Source organism: Mirounga leonina, unplaced genomic scaffold (genome assembly GCF_011800145.1).
Source record: "Mirounga leonina isolate KUSES-001 unplaced genomic scaffold, KU_Mleo_1.0 Mir_488, whole genome shotgun sequence".
Classification (NCBI taxonomy): Eukaryota; Metazoa; Chordata; class Mammalia; order Carnivora; family Phocidae; genus Mirounga; species Mirounga leonina.
The window spans coordinates 12479135-12500912 of record NW_023270777.1 but is presented as its reverse complement, the minus strand read 5'-3'; the positions used below and the strand labels follow the sequence as shown (position 1 = coordinate 12500912).

At 57.1% G+C, this 21778-nt stretch overlaps 1 protein-coding gene across 1 annotated transcript in view; it reads right to left on the bottom strand.

Annotated features, from left to right (window-relative positions):
- Positions 1–5994: 5994 nt before the first annotated feature.
- The window catches only part of MAP2K3 (mitogen-activated protein kinase kinase 3), a 29763-nt gene continuing 13979 nt past the window's right edge, over positions 5995–21778 (bottom strand). The window contains exons 2-12 of the mRNA XM_034989788.1: positions 20093–20159; positions 19651–19699; positions 18544–18657; positions 18216–18335; positions 16718–16834; positions 15631–15682; positions 14061–14188; positions 13463–13540; positions 9134–9273; positions 7641–7686; positions 5995–7063 (exon numbers count right to left, since the gene is read on the bottom strand). Coding sequence (XP_034845679.1) covers positions 6980–7063; positions 7641–7686; positions 9134–9273; positions 13463–13540; positions 14061–14188; positions 15631–15682; positions 16718–16834; positions 18216–18335; positions 18544–18657; positions 19651–19699; positions 20093–20159 — 995 coding nt within the window. The 3' untranslated portion in view covers positions 5995–6979. The remainder of the gene's footprint in view (positions 7064–7640; positions 7687–9133; positions 9274–13462; positions 13541–14060; positions 14189–15630; positions 15683–16717; positions 16835–18215; positions 18336–18543; positions 18658–19650; positions 19700–20092; positions 20160–21778) is intronic.

The following is a 21778-nucleotide window of genomic DNA, read 5'->3' as shown; positions in this document are numbered from 1 at the left end:
TGCCCCCCACCCAAGGCCCAGCACCAAAGCCTGTCCCTCCCCCGAGCTTTCCTCATCGACACTCACTGAGATCATACAAGGAGGCAGGCTGCTGGGCAAACAGGCCTGTCCACTCCATCGTACAACAAAGAAAACGGAGACCTGAGAAGTGGTGACTTGCTGAAGGTTGTCCATAGATGGGAGGGACCAAGGAGGCTCTGATCTAGGGTTACACAGGGTCAGACCTGGCCAGGCTCTGCCCTGCTGCAGTCAGAGGTCCCGGGGCCCCGAGATGGGAGGTCTGTCCCCATCTGCCATCACAGACCCAGGACAGATGCTGAGACCAAGGCTTAAAAGGCAAGCCTATCTCTGCCATCCTGGGGGCACTATGGGGAATGAAGTTTTAGTTTAAAGGCAACTATGAGAAAGAGGATGAATCTAGAGCCCAAGGAACACAGTGCCTGGTGCTCATCATTCACTGTCTGGGCCTAGAGCAGCCTAAGACTGGTGGTTAAGAACAGAAATCAGAGGACAGGTTCATTAACTGAGCACCTACTGTGTCCCAGGCCCGTGATGGGCCTCCAGGGTTTCACTGAAACCACCTACAATCCCGCAAGATCAATGTCAGCACCCCCAATTTGCAGATAAGGAAACTGAGTCTCAGAGAGGGATCGTGACATCTTCAAAGTCACACAGCCTGAGGTGACAGAGTCAAGGGGGGGCTGTCACCTAAAAGCTGGGGATGGAGGGTAGATAACCCTGCAGGGAGGTTGGGGCACAGAGCGGGGCTTGGATGTCAAAAGGTATTACGTAGCAGAGATGATGACATATCAGGAAGGTGTTAGTGTTGTTCTTAATGTAAGTCTCACTGCATCTCTCCTCTGCTTAAAACCCTCCAACGACTCCCCTTATGCCCTGAAAATAAAGTCTGGAGTCTTCATCAGGGCCTGAAGGACCCCACGTGATCCGCCCCCAACACGATTCTCTTCAACGGCACCAAGTCCTCTCCTATCTCAGGACCTTTGCACAGGCTGTTCCTGGCCTGCTCCCTCCACTCCTCACCCACTTTGTTCTGCCTTCTCCTCCTGCTATTCCCCTTACAGGGGGTCTTCTGAGGCTGTGCGCTCTCCTGTGGCCAGTACCCAGTAAGGGTCCCCCTCTCACCTGTCCCCTTTTCTCTCACGACACTGAGTGTGCTTTATATTAATCTTAGCCATACATCTGGCCAAAGTTGGCTCTTGGGGGAGTGAAAAAGAGCTTCAATGGTACAATACTTTGTGGCCCTACATGACAAAATCGTATTCCTTAGTACTGTATCTCTCATTCGGGAGAAATTAAGTTTAAATAATCTACCTAATTAATCAGTCAATTAATTATAATTAAGTTTAATGGATGTAAATGATTTAATTAATTAATTTAATTTGTTTCTCCTCGGGGAGTGCTAATGGAAACGAAGTAGGGAGTGCTACATTGAGCATCTGCGAGTTTGCATGTGCTCGCTCGCTGCACCGGTCGGCCTCAGCCCTGCTGGAGCTCCACTTCTAGAACGCTGCCCGGCACACAGTGGGTGCTCACATAACACCTCCCTGTGCCAAGCCTGCAGTGCGCAATCCAGACAAGGCTCTGCTGTAGAGAGTCCCCGCTAAGTCTCCTTTGCCTGGACCCCCGCACACACACCCCGGGGCAATGGGGAGCCATGGAAGGGAAGGACTTCCTGGGCTGGTGCATCCCAACCAGAGGTCACAGCTGCTGCCGCCTCCCAAGCCTCCTGCCACCCAAGTCTCGCCGCGAGGCCAGCCCAGGACAAGAATAGAGCCGCCCACAGCTTCGGCGACACTAGAGGGGGTGGATGCAGCTAAACCTGGCTTGGCAGGTGGCTCACTCAGGGTAGGACAAAGCTTGGGCTGGTGGGGGGCGGGGCAGGACTCCCCGGTTTCTGGGTCCACCCAGCTCTGCCTCACTCTCTGGGGGGGCCCCCCGGGCAGGGCCAGGCCCTCGCTGAGCCTTTGTAACCTCCAGGAGAACCCGAGGCCCCCGGGCGTGAGGACGCATGAGCTACGACAAACATAGCACAGCGGATGTATATATAGACCCTCCCACCTGGTTTCCAAAAGGATTTGAAAACGGCTTTCACAAGAGGCAAAGAAATGCACTTACAGCATGCCGGGGTTTACACATGAGGCCCTCACGTCACACGCCTCAGGGAGTGGAACCAGGACAAGAAGAATCTCTGATCCCTCCAGGAAGCACGTCTAAAGGAGAATGAGCTCCCCATCGGGGGAGGTGTACAAGCAGAGGCCACAGACCCCGGGTGGGGGGGTTGGCGGGGAAAAGATCAGTCGGTCACGTGAGGGCTGGGCCAGATGCTAAGTCCCTGCCGAGAGAGGAAATGACAGTCGCGGGGCTGGCTCAGTCACCGCCCCTGCCACAGGCAGCCGGGAGCCGGCCCAAGAGAAAGCCGAGGGTTGGGAGCCATTTGCTAGCCCCTCCCCGCTTCCCTGGGCCAGAGTTACCCAAACCGGCTTAAAAACTGGAGCGGGGGAGTGACCCTTAATCACGGTTCTAGGGAGGTTCTCGGGGGACGGCTGTGCTCCAGTCCGCAGCGTCACAGGGAGCCCTGGCCTCCGACCCCGAGCGAGGCAGCTGAGGTTTGGGAGATGCCGGCCGAGCGCCCAGAGCCCAGCTTTGGCCCTGCTGCCTGTGTGGCCTTGAGCTGTTTGCTTCCCTTCTCTGAGGTGCAGGATCCGCAGGCAGAACAATAAGGGGGTTACCTTGCTCCTGGAGAGCCCTCCCAGGACTGGTGCCCTAGAATACATAGAAAGAACGGCAGTACCCCCCACCCCCCACCCCCCAGCCCAAACCTTGGCGCAGTTCTGACAGGGATGGGCTCCCAGGGCCCCACTGCCTTGGATCTAGGTTCAGCCTTGAGGCCAGAGGGCACCTTCCCTGCACCTGCCATTTCCTGTCAGTGCCAGACCCTCCTCCACTCCAGGCTCTGAGCAAGACAGACTCATCTAGACCCTAGAAGAGCTCCCGGTGTAGTGGAAGAAAATATACTAGGTTGAGGGGACAGAGTGACAGGGGGGTCAGGGACGCCTCTGTCAGGAGGCCGCATGTAAATAGAGACATCTGAGCCAGCCACGAGGACATCTTGGGAGAGTGTTCTGAGCAGAGAGAACAGCCAGTGCAAAGGCCCTGAGGTGGGTCCAGACTCGGGGTGTTTGAACACGGTGTGTCTGAAGCCCAGGAAAGAAGTGGGAGAGGGGTAGGGCACATGGGTGGCTCAGATGGTTAAGTGTCTGCCTTCAGCTCAGGTCATGATCCCAGGGTCCTGGGATCGAGTCCCACATTGGGCTCCCTGCTCCTTGGGAGCCTGCTTCTCCCTCTGCCTCTCTCTCTGTCTCTGATGAATAAATAAAATCTTAAAAAAAAAAAAAAAAAGAAGTGGGAGGGGGTGAGAGAGCGGACCAGTGGGTGTGGGCGTTGTGGACCATCAGGAGGCTTGGACTAGGGGAGGTGGGAGCCACAGCACGGTTCTAAGGAGAGGAGAGACTGGGCTGATATTTAACAAGGGAGGCTGCTTTCCCTGGCCTTTCCCTGGCCTCCAGAGGGGAAGTCACCAACTCTTCCCCCTAAGGCTGCCTTCCCACTCCTGACCAGGCCTGAATGCTGCATTGTAACACTGCCTTATGAGGATGCTCCATGCTGTCATTGAAACACAAAGTCCACGTGCCTCTGCCATCTATCAGTCCAGTGAGACTCCTAGCCGCAGAGATAGGCACCCCCCAGGCCGTGCTGCTTGGAGAGAAACTGAGACAGCCAGCCCTAGCAAAAGGGCCTCTGATCTCCACCTCACAGCCCGGGGACAGGGAAGAGCACCCTGCTACTTTCAGTGAGGAGCAGGCAGGAAGCCTTCACTGAGGTCACAGGTTTTATAAACTGTCAAGGGCCCAGGGACTGAGGATGTCCTTTGTAAACGTCAAATTATCTGCACACTGGCACCCCCACTTGGATGCCTGGACACCCTTTGTAAAAGCTGAAGGATCCTATAAATAGTAACTGAACCTGTAAACAACTGCTGTTTGAACTAATGTGCAGAGGAATCTGCAAACTCTAAAGTGCTTTCTAATGGGGCCAGTACTTGGCAAACTGTAAACTACTTGGTAAACTACAAAGTGCTTTATAATGTAGTACAGGGCTTTGCAAATGTAAATTACTTTGCAAACTGTGTTGTAAAGAGCCCCGAGCTTTGCAAAGTGCAAAGTCCTCTGTAAACTGGGAAGCGATTTGCCAGCTATGGAGGGCTGTGCCCCCACCCATGAGATTCTGTAGATGAGTCAGGCCTCTGCCCTGTCTCTGCATCAGCCCCAGAGCTCCCCACCCGGCCTATGCACAGGCAGAGGGGTGGGCGAGCACAGGCGGGCCAGTGGGCGTAGGGGGCAGAGAAGGAGAACTGCGCGGAGAGGTTCGGAGCCCCAGCGCGGGTCCCCCCGCCGACCCGACACCCCGCCCCCTCTAGAACCTCGAGTGCGGGTGAGGGGTGGGGAGCAAGCGCAGGTGGCCAGGGCGCTCCGAGGCTGGGCGGGGCTCCGGGGACACGGGGTCAAAGTCGGGGCTCTGCCGCCTCCTGGTGGCGGCAGGAGGAACGACGGGGGCCGCGCCCCTGGGACTCGGGTCCTGCCGGTCCTGTGCGCGCACACACATACACTCGCGCGCGCGCGCACACACGCGCCTGCGGGCCGATCCGCGCACGCGCATCCGTCCACGCGCACCTACACACAGGGCTGCGGAATTCATTCACGCCCTCCTCCCTCCCTTCGTGTATTCATTCATTCGCGTTTTCATTCAACGAAGGGTGACTGAATGCTTGCTAGATGTCAGCACTGGGGACACAACAGTGACAGGTCAGATCTACCCAGAGGACGCTGGTAAAGATGAGCTGGCCTGGCCGGGTCAGATCGGGGAGGCCTCCCTGAGGCAGGGACACGGCAGACCAGGAACGTGGTGGGGGTGCCGGGCAGCTACAGGAAGATGGGGGAGGGCCACCCCAGGCAGAGGCCACGGTCAGGGCAGAGGCCGGAGGTGAGAAGCTGCCTTCGTGAGGGAGGTGCCTTGAAATGATTAAATGCTGTGCCAGGGAAGGGTTAACAGGCAGCCGGAGGACTAGCTTGGGGGAGAAAACAGACTTCACTTCTGGCTGCGCTGAGGCTGAGGGGTGTGCACAAGGGCAGAGGAGAGATAGACCCCAAAGGGATCAGTGCCTCCTTCTGGGAACATGCCCCAATTTCCCGCGGAGGACTAGGGAGCCCCTGCTCTCAGACCCTGAGATGTAGGCAGGCTGACTGCCCCAAGTTTGACCCTCCTGGCCTGTGACTGGCAGGACAAGCATGTGACCGCTTCCTGGCTAGGAGAGTCAGCCCTGAGACTTCTGCTGGAGCTTTGCTAAGCTGGTGGGAGCCACTGGCTGCTGACTTGTCCCCACGAGGGAAGTGTGAAACCGAGACACAGGAAACAGCTAAGCTGGACACAAGTTCTTCAGGATATTAACCAGGCTCCTGGATCTAACTATGCCTGAAGCCAGTGCTTACATGAACAAAAAAATGCCCTTCTGCTTCAGTCTGTTGGAGGAGGGTGTCAGCCCTAGCCCAGGCCTCAAGGATCACAGGATCGTAGAGTCACATTGGACCCTGGCAAGGAGTCTTCGTTGAGCTGCCCCCCCCCCTCCTCTGAGCCCTCTCCAGGGGACCTGGAGGGTCAAACTTGGGGCAGTGAGCCCAAGCACCGGGCCTGGAGCCTCAGCTGGGACCTGCAGTGTCCTCCCATGTGGAAGGGTCTGTCCAGGGCAGAGCCTGAGGTGTTCAGCAGCCCCCCCAACCCCCGATCATGCTGCCCTGGCCCGGGGGCAAGAGCGCTTACTACGGACCACAGATATTCACCAAGGAGTGGGGCTCGCCGCTTCCACACACAGTCTCACACAGTCTTTGTTCCACTTTTTCTTATTTTTTTTAAATTAAAACAACAATCAGGTAACTGCCCCAACCCAACAGGGATAAGACCCTGGGCAGTCCTTTCTTCAAAAAAATATATTTTCTTTTTCTTTTTTTTTTAAACAATACCAAAAGCAAATCCACAGCCCCTGTTGAGCCGGTCCCCAAGGAGAGTGAGTTAGACAGCTCCCCTAGCACCTCTCTGAGCAGAGACCTTGGGCCCATCCCCTGAGACCCCAGACTGAGCAGATAGGTGGGTCTCCACCTGCTGGTCTCTAGGGGGTGGGAGAAAAGTGATCGGCTCCACACCATGCAAGAAAAAAAACAGCCAAACCCACAAAGCAATAAAAAAAAAAAAAAAAAAAAATCAAGAGGATAAATTAAAAAAAAAAAGTGAAAGCACCCCCGCTCCCGAGGCAGTGGACGGGGTGCCCTTAGAGGCCCTCTTTGCCAGTGCTGGGGGGAAGGCTCGGGCGGCTCCGTCGTCTTACTTGTGGGGCTCAGGGGGATTCACACGGCTCACCCCCCGACTGTGTCCCCCGACATGGATGCCAGGACAAAAGTGTGGCCACCCTAGGCCGAAGTGTGCAAAGTCTATTCAGTCAAGAGATAAAAAAAAAAATATACAACTTGGGTGGCATCCAGGGCTGGGCCCAGGCAGTGTCCCACACTCAGGCACTGGCTGTCTTCTCTGCGAGGGGCAGCAGGGTCCCGTGGAGGCCATCCGGGCCCGCCAAAGTCCAGGATCTCAGGGGCTGGAGACCTGGGGTCCTTGCAGCAGCATGGGCAGAGGCACCGGTGGGGCCCACATGGCCTGGCTGGGGGCCCCGCTGGTCTGGTTCTTTGGCACTTGGGACCAACGCCTGCTGCAAGCCAGTCAGGAGCAGCCCCCTTGATTCTTCGCCCAACACCCAAGGCTGCGGTGGCAGCAGCTTATGCGTGTGGGCAAGCACTGCCCCAGCAGAGGGGGTGTGGGGCGCTGGAGGGCCAGAGAGGAGCCCACGGCCCGCCCCCTAGGAGTCCTCCCCCAGGATCTCCTTCACAAAGGCCGCAATGTCCGTCTTCTTCGTTTTGTGCAACGTGAAGAATGGGTGCTCCTGGTGGGACAAGAGAAGGCAGTCACCTTGGGTAAGAGTTCGGAGCACCCCCAGCCCCCGCGTGCCCCCCCTGCCCAGGACACCTGTCTCTCTGCCTGGCAAACTCCTACACATCCTTCTATGACCTCCCCCTTCAGGAAGCCCTCCTTGTTAGAGACAGTGTGACAGCTTTCTCCTCCACCCTCCTGCAGCTCTCCTCCGGCCACACTGAACTCATTCTTCCCCACTGGTACCAGGCCTCCAGCCAAGTGGAATGTCCTCTCCATCAGCACGTAAGTCCTTCTTCATCCTTCCAAGCCCAGTTCAAATGTCACCTCCTCTGTGAGGCCTTCCCTGATAGCTACAAAATGACTCCCCTCTGTCACCATCCCCCCCATCCCCCTGCACCATCTGTCAGAGCACTGCCTGGGCCTGGGTCTGGAGGAGCCGGGAGGGAGCCGGGGTTATGTCTGAGCCAACAAGTGAGTACCTGAATGATTTAGGACAGAGGCAAGCCAAAGGTGCTGCCGAGCTCTGTGCACAGGGACGCGGCCCTCTCCCGAGCCCCGCCAATCCACCACTCACGCCCCACACTCACCATCAGCTCCAAGTAGCTCATGCGCTCCGCAGGGTTCTTCCTCAGGCTAGAAGAGAGCAGGGCAGGCTGAAGCCAGGCTGGCATAAAGGAGGTCTCCAGGCCAGCCAAGCCAGGGTGGGCTCACCTCTAACTCTACCAAGACTTAGACCAAGTTGCTTTGCCTCTTGGGATATTTGTTCTCTTGTCTCTGGAGTGATCTAGGGAATTCTCAACGAACCCAATACCAAATGATACTGAAATGCAGTAGTTAACAACCGCACACAGAGTGTCCTTAATCAGGAGGGAAACTCCTCATCGCGGGTCCAGGGACAGGGGACGCCCCAGGGTAAAGGGTCAAGGTGACCACCAACTCTGCTTGCCAGGCTCATTTGTTTTCAGTCTTTCTTAATTTCTCATAGGAGAGTGATTTACACAGCTCCCCTAGCACCTCTCTGAGGATACGTATTTTCCCCTGAGTATCTCTTTGCCCACAATCCATAGAAAGGTCGATATGTTCTGTCTTCACTTCTGCATACCTTGTGATTTTATTTTTCAAATCCCTTTCAAAATCCAAGAGTTGGGGGGCTCATGGGTGGCACATTAAGTGTCCAACTCTTGGTTTCAGCTCAGGTCATGATCCCAGGGTCCTGGGATTGGGCCCCATGTCAGGCTCCCTGCTCAGCGGGGAGCCTGCTTCTCCCTCTCCTCCCCACTCATGCTCTCTGCCACTATTTCTGGCTCTCTCTCTCAAACAAATAAATAAAATCTTAAAAAAAAAAACCAATCCAAAGGGAGGGGGGTGGGGGGATGGGGTGACTTGATGGGCATTATGGAGGGCACGTGATCTGACGAGCATTGGGTGTTACACACAATGGATGAATCCTTGAACACTACATCAAAAACTAATAATGTACTGTATGTTGGCTACTTGAATTTAAATTAAAATAAAGAAATAAATAAGTTAAAAAAATGTTTAAAAAAAAACAAGAGTTGGCCAGTAGAATTTACTTTGCGTTTCCACATATCTTTTCCCTCTGCGGCTAAGCACTTCTTGTTTAATTGTGGGCAGGAAACCTGACCTGGATGCCTCTGCCTTCTTCCTTTCTACCTATTTCCTTTCTAATCTCGAACATACATACATTATATATATATATATATATATATATATTTTTTTTTTTTAAGAGAACTCCCATGGGCATTCTTTAACTTGGTACAAAGTTCTAAACATCACTAAAGCAACTCTGTTTATGCTATTCAGGTCCTCCATCTGCATTTTGTTTTCTTTTCCGGGCTACCTGGTCTGTCTGGTTCTAGAAGGACTGTATCACAATCTCCCCAAGGACCAGCGTTTGCCAGATTTTCCTTGTGCTCTATTTCTGCCCTGCATATTTTGATGCTATGTCGTCTGGGTGTTTATTTGCTAAAGGAGAAGGGGACCGGGCACAGGGCGGAGCTGGAATCGGGCCGGGGCAGAGAGGGGGGCCACCTGGGGCTCGGGGAGGCTGCAGACTCACCACTGCGCAGTGAAGTCCACAAACTCAGGAGAGAAACGGTCAGCTGGGAGCTGGGGAGACGGCTCTTCCACCACCTGCTTCAGCTGCTGGAACGGAGTCCCCCAGGATTCGTACGGAAAGCGGAGGATGGCCATCTCGATCTGCAGCGAGGCAGCAGCGGGGGTCAGACGCGCGCACACCCGGCCCCGGGAGGCAGGGCAGGTGGGGAACCTGCCTGGCCTGGCCTGTCGCCCAAAGCTGGGCCACAGGCAAGTTGAGGGGCGGACACATGACATCAGAACAAAGATCAAAGCTGGGGGAACAGCAATAGTCAGTTCCTCTGACCCAGCCGGCGCAGACTATGGCTCCCGAAGCAAATCCAGCCAGGGGTTGTGACGGTGGGAGTATCATCGGGCTTTGAAACAACCTAAATTCAGAAGGCTTTACATGAAAACCCAAGTTCCAGCTAATCTGGAAAAATCAGAGGAGCTGACAAGCCTGGGACACCTTCCCCCAGGCAGCAGTCGGCAAAGGCACGTGGGGCAGGCCCCCCATCGCCACAGGCCTCCCCCTCCCTACCGTCTCCATGGGGTCTTCAGTATCTGCTGCCGTGTATTTGGGCGGTTGTTATGACAGAGCAGGCAAATGGGAAGGGAAATTATCCGCACAGGCCTGCCTCTCCCCGAAGCTGTAGACAGTGAGGCCTGCGTTGGTCAGCTCCTTCGCTTTGCCAACAGCCCCCCCGGGGCCCGTCAGGAACTGAAGTTTGCAGGGCTCCTTCCCCTGCCCCCCGCCCCCCCCCGCCCCATGCATCCAGCAGTCTCCTGCAGGACCCACCTGCAAGGCCTCCTCCTCCGGGAAGACTTCCCCCTCCCCGCGTCCCCCCTGGACACACGGCCACCGAGGCCTTGTCAATCCTGGTGAACCTGGAGCTCCCTGCAGGTGACATCGAGGCCACCTGGCCTCTGCAGCCACGCCAGGCCCCCAGCTACATGCCTCGCCTACAGTTGGCGGGAAGTCATTTGTGGAAAAGACCGGCTATCCTGCCACAAACTCCGGGTTCTGATTTTGACTGCCAAGTTGAAAAAAAAATCAGGTCAGCCCAGGCCCCCGCCTGGAACAGCACAGAGACTTCTCACTGACAGGCCATAATCACCATAATGAACACAAGAGACCTCAGCTCAAACAAATGCTTCGTGCTGGCACCTGGCGCCTGAAGAGCTCACTAATTATTGTGCTCAGAAAGAGCCTTCCCATTAGGCTACAGGCCCCTTTCCAGCCAAGACATAAACACACCCCACAGAAGGAGGGTGTGCGAACTGCAGCGGGTAAGGCTGTGATCCGGGGTGTACTTCCGCAGGCCAAATTCAGGGTGCTTTTTCCTAGAACGTACCGATTCCAAGTAGCAGAAGTGAAGGTCCTGTGTGGGTTTCCACGGAAGGACCCAGTGGCTGCCAGAGTTACCATTAGGAAAACAGAAAACTGTCCAGACTCTTGACCTTGTAATCCTTTTTGCCTGGTAATTTTGTCTAAAGAGCTCAAAATATGCAAAACAAAACAAAACAGCCTCTGGGCACAAAATGCACGGTGTGCTGGGATTTGCAACAGAGACTATTAAGAAGCAGTGCAAACATTCAGCACCAGGGACCGGCCTGCAACAGGGCAGCTGAGGCTTGGCCATGACCATGAGGGCCATGCTCCGTGATAGCCCATTCAGGTGTTCACATGATCAGCACCTGACTGACACCCGTCAGGGCCAAGAGCCTTCCCAATCTCATCGCGTATGTCCCGTGGCTGTGCTCACGTGCCCGCAGACGGCTCCCCGGGCTGGGCTCAGAGGCCTGGAGAGAACCCCCCACAGTGGCAGGCCCGGCACCCAAGACTTCACCGGTCCCTCCCCCGGGGCCGGCCAGGGACTTCGAAAGGAAAGAGAAACCCAGAAACAAGTGAGACATGCCACATGAGGGACTGGCTGGGGAGATGGTAGCAGATGGTGTGGAGTCTCTTGAAGAGATGCCTACAGGGGTTTCTAACAATCCAGAGAAACACCAGTGATGTGGTGCTAAGTGAAAAAAGCAAAATAAAAGGCACAGACAACATCTAGAAGGAAATGGACAATGTTGGCAGTGGACGGTAGGCAGAAGGGGCTACGTGTCTTTGATGACTTTTGTCTCCCTGTTACTTTTCCTCTGTTTTTAGATGGGCGTTTCTATGACTTCCGTAACTTCTGGGGGAAAAACCTAACCTGTACTGGGGCAGCTGGGCTCCTAGGCTACGGGCGCAGCTTCTCCGATGCCAGCATGCTAGTCCCCCATCCAGACGCGGACTCTATTTCCCCTTGACCCTGGCCTGCCCTGCGACGCTCTCAGAACAGAACGAGGCAGAAGCACAAGGTGCCAGTCCTGGGATGGGCAGCTCAGAACCCCTCTCGCGCAGAAGCCGGCCACCGCAGAAGACGGCAACCGCCCTCGAACCCAGCCAGCAGCATGTGACCGTGAGGAAGTCACATGGAGGCCCCACGTTTGCAAAGCCCTCCTGGACCTTCCAGCCCAGCCCTGACCCCAGCCAGAGCCAGGGGGCGTGGCACAACTGCCCAGCTAGTCCAACCCAAACTGCAGAACCGTGAGAAATACTGAACTACCGTCGGTTTCTGTCACCAGGTTCTGGAGCACCTGCTAACTTAAATATGCACTTAGCAGGGGCTTGCCCAAGTTCCAGCGGGGACATGAGAACGTCAGTGGGATGTGGTGCGTCCCCAGTCATGACGGACAGACAGATGGATGGGAGGAAGGGATGGAGGGAGGGGAGCAGGCTGTGTTATGTGTCAAGTGGTTATGAGTGGGGTCTCTAACATCCAACCAGTTCCGTGTCGTCTGGCAATCCAGCAAGAATTTGCTCTTATTTTTTAACTCAGGAGTTGGGAGACTCTTATCTGCAGGTACAGCGTGCACCTTCAGACTTTGAACATTCCTCTCTGCTTCAAAAAGAAAACCGTTCACTTGAACAAGGATTGTGTCAGCAGTATTAAGAAAAATGGAAAGTATCACCCAATTCCGTGTCTCTGACAATACGATTTTGCTTTTGATCCTTTCTCAGTCACTGCGAACAAACACCGCTTACACGGTTATGGTCACACGATGAGGAGGGGGGTTAGGATAGTCAAACTGCATTATCAGTACGATCCAACACATCTACATTGACCCTGAACTCCCACCCACCACTTCTCTGACCTGCCCTTGAATCTGGCCCCGAAGGCACACACCAGGTGCCCCCCACCCACCTCAGGGCTGCTGCCCCCAGAGTCCTGCAGGGCCCTCCCCTACCTCCTCAGAAGCTTGTGCTGCTCTGCTCCCACCCCTGAGTCTCTCCTCTCCACACCCCTTCCCACTAGGTATGATCCTGGTTTGGTTTTGGATTACCGCTTATACCCCGCCCGCAACACCAGGAGGCCAAAGGGGCTGGGGCAGGGAGGGTGAGGGCACCACGGAAACATCCACACTGCGGGCACTCCCCATTAGCTCCAATGGTGGGGATGGGGATGGAGGCCGATGACCCCTCAGCCAGCTCCGTCAGTCCCTAGGGCATCCCGGGGCCACCATGACAGCAACGTTTTCCCAGGTATCCAAGCGGGGAAAACACGCATTCTGGTCTTTTTCCTGTCCCTTCAGCCCATTCTCCACATGGGTACCAGAATGGGCTTTCTCAATTGGTATCTAATTAAACCTTGACCCACACCTGAGCCAAGCCGTGACTCAGGCAGGGGCAGGCGCTCCCTGGGCAGTTCTAGAAAGCTCCCAGCCCTCCTCCTGGACCTCATATGTAGCCATCCCAGCTGAGCTAAGGGCTGGGCACCTGCCCTCATCCCTCCCACCCCCAGAGCCCCAGGACTGACAGCCCACCCACCGCACCCCACCACACTCAAGCAAATGCACCAGGACCTCACAAGCAACAAACTTCTTGCTGCAAAAGAAAACAATTTTCTTAAGATTTTTGCCATTTTGCTCTTTAAATTATTTGGGTACCAGGAGCTCACTTAATTTGGAATTGGCTGTGATTCCTCAACAAGTACCATGAGCTCTGGGTAAAGTCTAATAGACAAGTTATCACAAGCTGTCGAGAACTTTCATGAAGGACACACCTCCCCACTAGGAAAGGGCATGACATCACTGTAGATATCCCCTTAGATACACCATAATTTTTGATGGCACGTTTTCTTCTCAGATTGTGAAGCCAACACTTTTTTCCAGGCCTAAACCATTTGATGGGCCCACCAAAAGCTCACGGACTGAGCATGGCCCCACCCAGGCCCCACCCGACCAGCAAGGGCTGGGCCCAGCTGCAAGCCGTTACCATGGTGATGCCGAGGCTCCAGACATCAGACTTGACATTGTAGCCCTTCTGGTTCAGCTCCGGGTTGATCCTCTCGGGCTGTAAAAGGGATCAGTGAGGCGTGAACACCCACCTCCCAGCGAGGGGCTAGAGTAGGGGCCACCCAAGTTTCCCTCAGCTAGACCTTTCCTCCCCCACCCCAAACAGAAGGATCAGTGCTAATCCTACCCACCCCAGCCCCCCACAGCAGGGGAGAAAACTGAGGCCAGTGAGGGCCAGCGTCTTGTGGTAAAGGCCCAAATCATGCCTCACAGCTACTCCTGCCTGGGGAAGGGGGGCACCCTCAGGATAGTGGGAGAGGGCTCGGACCTACACAAATCGCACAAGTCACCTCCATGTGGGTGTCCATGAAACTTATCATCCAAATGGGCATTTGGGGCACAGCTAATACCAGGGGTAAAGAGGGGTTGCTTGGCCAGGCTAGGTGGCAGGAAATGCAGGGCCTCAGGAAGACTCTGTCCCCAATGGACAGAGGACGCGGCCTGACCAAGATCTCGCAGGCACGTCCCTCCTGAACCTCAGCTGTGGGGGAACTCAGAGTGTTGTGGGGACCACTCACAGCCATGTAGGGTTTGCAGCCAGCGTCCAGCGTTTTGGCCACAGAATCCACCAAGTAGCCACTAATCCCAAAGTCGCACATCTTCACGTGACCCTCCTTGTTGATGAGGACATTGGACGGCTTCACGTCTGCCAGGGATAGAACACCTCTTTTTTTATCTTCTGGGGTCGTGGGCCACTGCTGGAGGCCAAAAGCTCCTCTGACGCCCCAGCCACCCCAGGGGCCGATGATACCAGGGCCCAGGGAGTGGAGGAGGGACTAGGCTCTGGGAGGCGCTGCCCCGGTCCAAGACCACAAAGACGGGAGCAGTGCAGCCAGAACACGCCCTGGCCACTGGCCACATGTGGGGAAGGAAGTGAGTTTCTACGAGGACCTCGTCTTTGCACCCACCATCAGCACTCTGGACATAAGGTCCAGAGGGGAGACTTGGCCGGTTTCCTGGCCGCATCTCCAGCTCAGGGGTCCTGCGCTGGGGCTCTGGCGGGGGGATGGCACCACTGCCCGGTTGAGAACCCGGAAGCCACCCAGCATCCATGCTGAGAGGTTGGGAGGTTCGGCCAGGAGGCACAGGGTGGCAGCGCAAACACGGGACAAGGGAGCCCACACTACAACTCGGGGTTCACACTGAGTGGCTATGGGCCACACAGCAGGGGATCTTCCAGCAAAAGCACATGCAGAACACATGCAACCTCCAAGTTTTCCTACAGGGACACACAGAAGGATAGAAATGCACAAGAAAAGGACCAGCAGGTTCCACGCTGAGCTGCCAACAGTGGTGGCCGGGGCGGGGGTGGGGGGGTTGGTGGTGCTGGGGTGGCCGCCGAGGAGGCAAAGCAAGCTTGGTCTAATCAACTTTGTGAGAAGCGGGACGTCCGGGTAAGTGAACTACTCAGAAGGAAAAGGAAGGAACCACGACACACGACCCAGCTGAGCCTCAGAAACATTAGACCAAGTGAAAGAGGCTGGAAAGAGGCCATGTGAATCTGTTTACATGAGTTCAAGAACAAGTAAAACTCATTTACTGTGGGAAAAATCAGATGAAAGGCAAAGGGGGGATGTAGGGGCAGGGACTGACCAAGAAAGGCCCAGAGAACTTTCTGGAGCGGGGTAGAAGGTACAAACATCCTGCATCTTGAAAGGGGCCAGGGTTACCAGGGCGTAAACTCTGAACAGATACATCGAATGTTAACTATGGATCTGTGCATTTCACGATACCTAAACGCTTATGTCAAAACAAATTCAGTCAGCATTCCCAGGACCAAAGTCCAATTCTTGCTCCGAGTACCAGCAAACCTAAGGACCTAAGAGGAGTGGCTGGGGGGGCGGGGGGGGTGCAGCTGGGACCGGGGGAGGGGGGTGGGAACTGAAGACAATGGCTTGGAGAAGTGACATTGGCCTAGACTGGGAAGCAGGCTCAACTCATGACCCCAATGGGCACCTCACTACCTAACACCTCAGGTGGCTCATCTTGAGAAAGGGGAGAGGTCCAGCCTCCTTGCAGGACTGGGCGAGACTGTGCCTGTGAGCAGGCTGCAGGCCCCTCCCGGTGGGTCAGCGGCAGGGCACTGACCTCTGTGGATCACGGACAGCTTGCTGTGCAGATGCTCCAGCGCCCTCACGATCTGGCGTTCAGAGCAGGAAGAGAAAAGACAAGGCTGCTGTCATTCCTGCTTCCGTCCACCACAACACAGCAGTAAGCCTCCCTACCCGTGTCCACCTGTCTCCCTCGGCCACATCCGGCCCCCAGTGCCCCACCACCCCAGCTCTTGCCCGCATCCCAACATTGACCCCAGTGTCATGGTGACCTCGGTGCAGAAACACCCAGCCTCCTGCTTTTCTCCCTCCCACCCGAGTGGTCCGGGGTCTCAGGCCCAAGCCTTTACCAGGGAAATGATGTTCCCAAGAGCTTGCAGAACCCCAGGCTTGTGACCCCTCCAAAGGGCTGTCACTACCCCCTACCAGGCTCTTGGGTAAAACCCAGCCCTTCCGTGGCATCCCGGCTCCTCTCCTTTAGCAGAGCCAGAGGCCTGTATGCTTGAGCCATTCCCCTCAGGAAGACACAGTGGGGAAGCCTGGACAATCACCCCAAAGATCCTGAGTCGATACCCTGGCACAGTTGTGTTTTCAATGTTCTCACATGTGATCAGGATTGAGAAGCACCAGTATAACTGATTCCATTTCCTTTTTCCCTTTGGCTGCCAGGATGCTCAAGCCCAGCATTGCTACCTTCCTCTAGAAACATCTTACCTCAAAAGGCAAACACTGTGGATGCTAAGCTTCTCCCCAGTTTAGCTTGTACCTCTGTGAGCTGTCTCAGGGCATTTTTGGCATAAGGAAGTTGTTAAGTACTAAGTCCTTTTTTAAAAAATGGTGTAGAAAGCTTAGGAGTTGGCACACAAAAGCTAGAGACCCAAGATCTCAAATCTGTGTGGCTCTGGGAGCCCAAGCTCTGGGGTCTCCTCAGCAAGAAGGCTCTGATCCAGGGTGGGAGAGTTGGGTCCCTGGAGGGCAGTTGCCCAGGTTCACGGCCCCACTGAGGACCCAGCTCTGCCCAAGCTATCACCATGAGGCTAGACTTTGTGCCTCCTCGCGCAGACCCGGGGCCCCTGGCTATGGACCTGGATCCCACAACCCCTCCCAAGCCCAGGGTCACTTACAGACACAGCAATTTCCCCCAGGATGTCCTCCGGAATGGTCATGTTTTTATCGAGCACCTTCCGGTAGAACTTGTCCAGGGACGTGTCCATGAGCTCCATGCAGATCCACACATCTCCCTGTGGAAGGACACCTGGAGGTCAGCCCGGGTCAGCCCGAGGCGGTACCCGTGTCTAGATAGCCTGCCCTGGGGCCATGTCACCATGTGCCTGACTCTCCAGCGCCGCTCAGGCCCCCCCACAGACACATCTGCCTGCTCCCAGCTCCTCCTATTCTGTCCCCCAAATCTTTCAACTTCTGCTTCTCCACCTTCCATGCTTGTCTATACTAGTGGGTAGCACACCCAGCCTCACCCAGCTCTGTTGCCTCTGGTCTCCTCCCTCTGATCCCTAATTCTGTGGCAGTTTCCAGAAAGAAGTGATAAAACACACATCTGTGTCCCTCCCAATGGGGGCTCTCAGGCCCAGCTACAGCTCAGCTCCATGACCCAGCCCTGCAGACCCTCCTAACCTCAGCATATGGCCCCCAACACACATGCAGACCCTCCTAACCTCAGCCGTTATGGCCCCCAACACACATGGGTCATCCTAGCTCTAGCCTTGACAGATGGTTCCCTTCTTCTCCTGCAAAGCTCGGCCTCCCCCACTTCCAGCTCCCCCACAAACTTATCTATCTTTCAGGACAGTCTTCTAGGAAGGCTGGGTATGGCATCTCCTTGGGGCACCCGCAGACCCACGTGCCTCCCTGCCAACTCTGACCCAGCATGCAGTGAGGCGCAGGCTGCCCCACCCCCCCTTCGCTCCGCACACCTGTCTGGCCCACCCCCCACCCCCGCAGTAAGGGGCCGAGCAGCCTGCCCCCGGTACACAGCAGGTGCTTAGCCGGTCAGACAAGTGGATAAGGAGGCACTGACCCAGCACGCTTGGGGACCTGGTAGATGCTCAGGGAGCACCCAGCAGGAGCCTGTCTTCTGGCTGCAGCAAGCCACACCCCCTGGCATCACCCTTGGTTTTTCTCTCATCCCACAACCAGTCCTGCCCACAGACCAAGAACTGGACCCTCGCCCACCTCCTTGGTTGCCCCTGCTCAGAAACCCACCCCACCAGCCTGGATGCCTGGGAAGCAAGCAGGTGATCCCAGAGGCAGACTGAGTACCAGGCCCTGGGTCACATCATCTTTAGCTTCACGCGACCTTGTGAGGTGGATACGATGACTGGCCTCATTACACAGAGAAGGAAACCGAGGCAGGAAGCAGGAGAGCCATGCAGCCTGGGTCCTATGAGCTCTCCAGAACCCCGCACGTGCTGTCTTACTCCCTCGGTGCCTAGCACCTGGCACACACAGGGGCGCTGAGCCAGTGTCTGCTGGGGGCCCAGTGAGCAACAGCGGACGGCGGGGCAGCCGGACGGGGCGCAGGTGTGCAGAGCGAAGCGGGGGGGCAGCCTGCGCGCCCAGCCTGCAGCCCAGCCCCCACCTCCCACCCACCCAGCAGGGCCACACCTCTCTGAACAGGGCCCCATAGAAGGTGACGGTGTAGAAGCAGTCGACCGTGCGCATGTTGATGTCCAAGTCCATGAGCAGACGCTTCTGCTCCTGTGAGTTCACGGTGGCCCGGATCCGCTGTGGGACAGAGGGCTACGGTTCAGGGGCCATGCGGCAGAGGGCGACCACCCCCCACCCCTTGCAGGAGGACTAGGAGCTCCAAGGGGTACCCAGGGGCCGTACCACAGGCTCAGCCCCCGTGCCTCCTCCAGGAAGCCTCCCAAGTGTCCCCTGGCCCAGAGCTCCCTGGCTGGGCTGGGCTGGGCCAGCGCGGGGCCCTGCTCACCTTAACGGCCATGATGGTGTCGCTCTGGTTATGCCGCACCTTCTCCACCACCCCGTAGGCCCCACGGCCCAGCTCCGAGATGGTCACCAGGTCATCAGCCTCCACCTCAAAGTTCTTGGGGGACAGAAAAAAGAGAGGCCACAAGTCAGGAGAGTGCTGGGGCAGCAGAAAGAGGAAAGAGCCAGTTAGATCTGAGCTCGAAGCTTACACGAACCACCTTCTGCTGTGTGACCTGGGGCGAGTCACTCCACCTCTCGGACTCACGCCGCTCTCCATAAAAGCACAGGCCAACGTGCAAGGCTACTACATGGGATAAATTCCACCGCCTATGAAATGCCCCCAGCCGGCACACGCTCTGGAGCTCCAGAGATGCCCTTTCCCTCTTGCCCCGCACCCCATTCAGGTGGTGGGACGGAATCATGCATTCACCCAGTATTCGGAGTCCCTACCATGTGTGCCTTCCTGTTTTAGGCACTATAGACAGAGAGACCGGAACAAAGGTCTTGCCCTCACGGTGAGCAGTGTCGCCTGAGGCCACCTGCACTCCCTCCTGCCCTCTGCTGTACGGCAGACAAGAAAGCAGGGCATGGCCCACTGACACGTATCGGGAGGGAATGAGCCTGGGACGGGCTGTCAGCCACAGTGGGTCTCTGCCTGTGCGGGAAGCACAGTCCCTGAGCCAGGACCTCAGTCCCTGGTGAGCGAGCCATCAGGAGGTGCGTGTGCAAGGCAGGTGCCCAGGGGCTGCTTCTGAGGCTAGAGCCGGGAGTCTGGACGTTCGACACACCATTCCCCCAGTGATGTGAGCACCGGTGGCCCCAGGACCCCAACTCTGAGATCAGGAAACTTCATGGCAGCTTGGGTTCTCCAGGCCCCGTGAGGCAGGCCACTGTCCCCATTCCAGATGAGAGGGTCTGAGAGTGGCCAGCCCAGGGCCACACAGCCAGCGTCTGGGGAGGGAGGCTGCTCTCCAAAGCCCAGCTCCTTCCACCACCCACGGCCACTTCCCCGTGGCCCTACAGGGTCAGCGTGGGCCCGCTTGTCACATGAAAACACTGAGGTTCCGACCCCCGAAGGCCCCGGCCCAGGTGCGCAGCCAGCACCTACCCTGTCTCCGATGGTGATGAAGGTCCGGGAGTCAAGGTTCCGGGGGGGTCTGTGGGGAGGAAGCAGACTCCATGAGCCTCAGAGAGAAGCAGCAAACCAGCCTGGCAGAGGAGCCAGAGACCCGTCCCGTCCCCGAGGGAGGTGGTGCTCCTCCAGGCAGCTAGGCTCAGTCACCGAGCCCCTGCTGTGCCGGATGCAAGGCGTGGTCACACAGACGTGGCCAGAGCCTCACCCTTCCATCTCTGAGGTGGGCAAGAAAGGGCACACAGCGCAGATGTGTGATGCCTGGGAGCCCCCGTGGCCACCCCCGCCCCGGGGCCCAGTTCATAGGAGGTGCTATCCGGGACACGCTGCCCCCACCCCCCTGCCTGCTCCCCTCCCCTGGGCCCCCTCCAGGAAGCCTCTCCAGGCTGAGCCAGGGGAGAAACTGAGGTAGACTCACGTGGGGTTGGGTACGGGCGGCTTGGACACGAAGGATATCCGTATATCCTTCTTCCTTTTGGATTTCCCTAAAATGGACAGAAGGTGAGGCATCTGGTCAATGCTCAGTCTATCGACATCCCTAGGGCACTCCTAGGCTGGACAAACCAGCCTAGGTTTGGTTGAGATGGCCTCAAGGGGCCGTGAGGACAGATACAGGTGCTGAGGGTCAGTGGGGGCAATGCTCTGAGGGGGGCCTGGAGCCTCTGGGCACCCAGACGATGTCCCTGGCTCAAGCCCCACTGGCCCTCCTGGAAGCTGGCCTTGGGTAGTCAGCCCACAACCGCCTGAGGAAAGATGGTGCATCCAGAGCGTACCTCCAAGGAAGGTCGCTCCATCGCAGATCCGCCCCCACGGGGCACACATCAGGCTACCACTGGGCACCCCCCGAGGGAGCAGGGCCGGGTCCGAGCAGCCAAAGCCCTTCCCAGGGCCTCTGCCCCCACGCCCTGCAGAAGCCCTGCGTCCTAAGTGCCTGGTAAGGGCTGAACTGTGCCCCTCCCACATCCGTGTCTTGAAGTCCTAAGCCCCGGTACCTCAGAGCGTTACGCTAACTTGGAGATGGAGTCTTTACAGAGATGATCAAGTTAAAATGAGGTCATGAGGGTGGGCTCTAATCCAGTAGGACTGGTGGCCTTAGAAAAGGAGAAAGGCGGACACAGAGACAGATATGCACAGATGGAAGACGATGTGAGGAGACATGAGGGGGGAAGACGGCCATCTGCAAGCCAGGGAGTCCCTAAGGAATCCAGAAGCTAGGAGAGAGGCCTGGAACGGGCCCCTCCCTCACAGCCTCAGAGGGAGAACCAGCCCGCCAGCACCCTGATGGGACTTCTGGCCTCCAGGACGGTCAGACAGGAAGTGTCTGTGAAGCCCCCAGCCCGTGGTGCGAGCAAACTGACGCGGCCTCCTTCTCCCACTGTGGCACTAACCTTGGTGGGGGGCCTCCGAGGCACACAGAGCTCCTTTCAGGTCCCACCTCTGCAGCCCACCCCTCTTCTGAGCTTCCCTTTGCTCATCTGTCACCTCAGGGGTGGCTGGGAAGTTCGGACAGATGCAGCCTGGGGACTCGCTGGCCGAAGCCTGGTGCCCGGCACTCTGCCAACTGCACAAAGTTCTTGCCTTTGCCGCCCCCCCCACGGGTGCCCCGGCAAGCCGCTTCCCTCCCCAGGGCACCGGGTAGGCTCCTAAGGGCGGGAGAGGGGCGTCGCCTCTCCAGGACCCCATGCCCACGCCTGCTGGGCTGGCTGAGAGAGGGTGGCCGGGTGCCCAGCGTGCGGCCAGTGCTAGGGGAGAACTGGCATCGTGGCGTGCTGGCTGTGGTGCACTGGCCGTGGAAGGCTGGCCGTGGCGCGCTGGCCGTGGTGCGCTGGCCGTGGCGTGTTGGCCGTGGTGCGCTGGCCGTGGAGGGCTGGCCACGGCAGAGGAAGCCTTCAGCAGTGCTGCGCTCTGAGGAAGGCGCAAGGCATCTCCCGGGCAGGAAAGCCAGGGTGGGGGACATCAGGGAGCCCACCGGTGAGGAATGAGGCAGTTTGAGTCCACGGCGCCTGCTCCCAGGCAACGGGACCAGAGGTCCATTGTCCAGAGGAGGGAAGTGATGTGCCCAGGTCACTGAGAATGCGGGTGGCAGAGGTGGGACTTGACCATG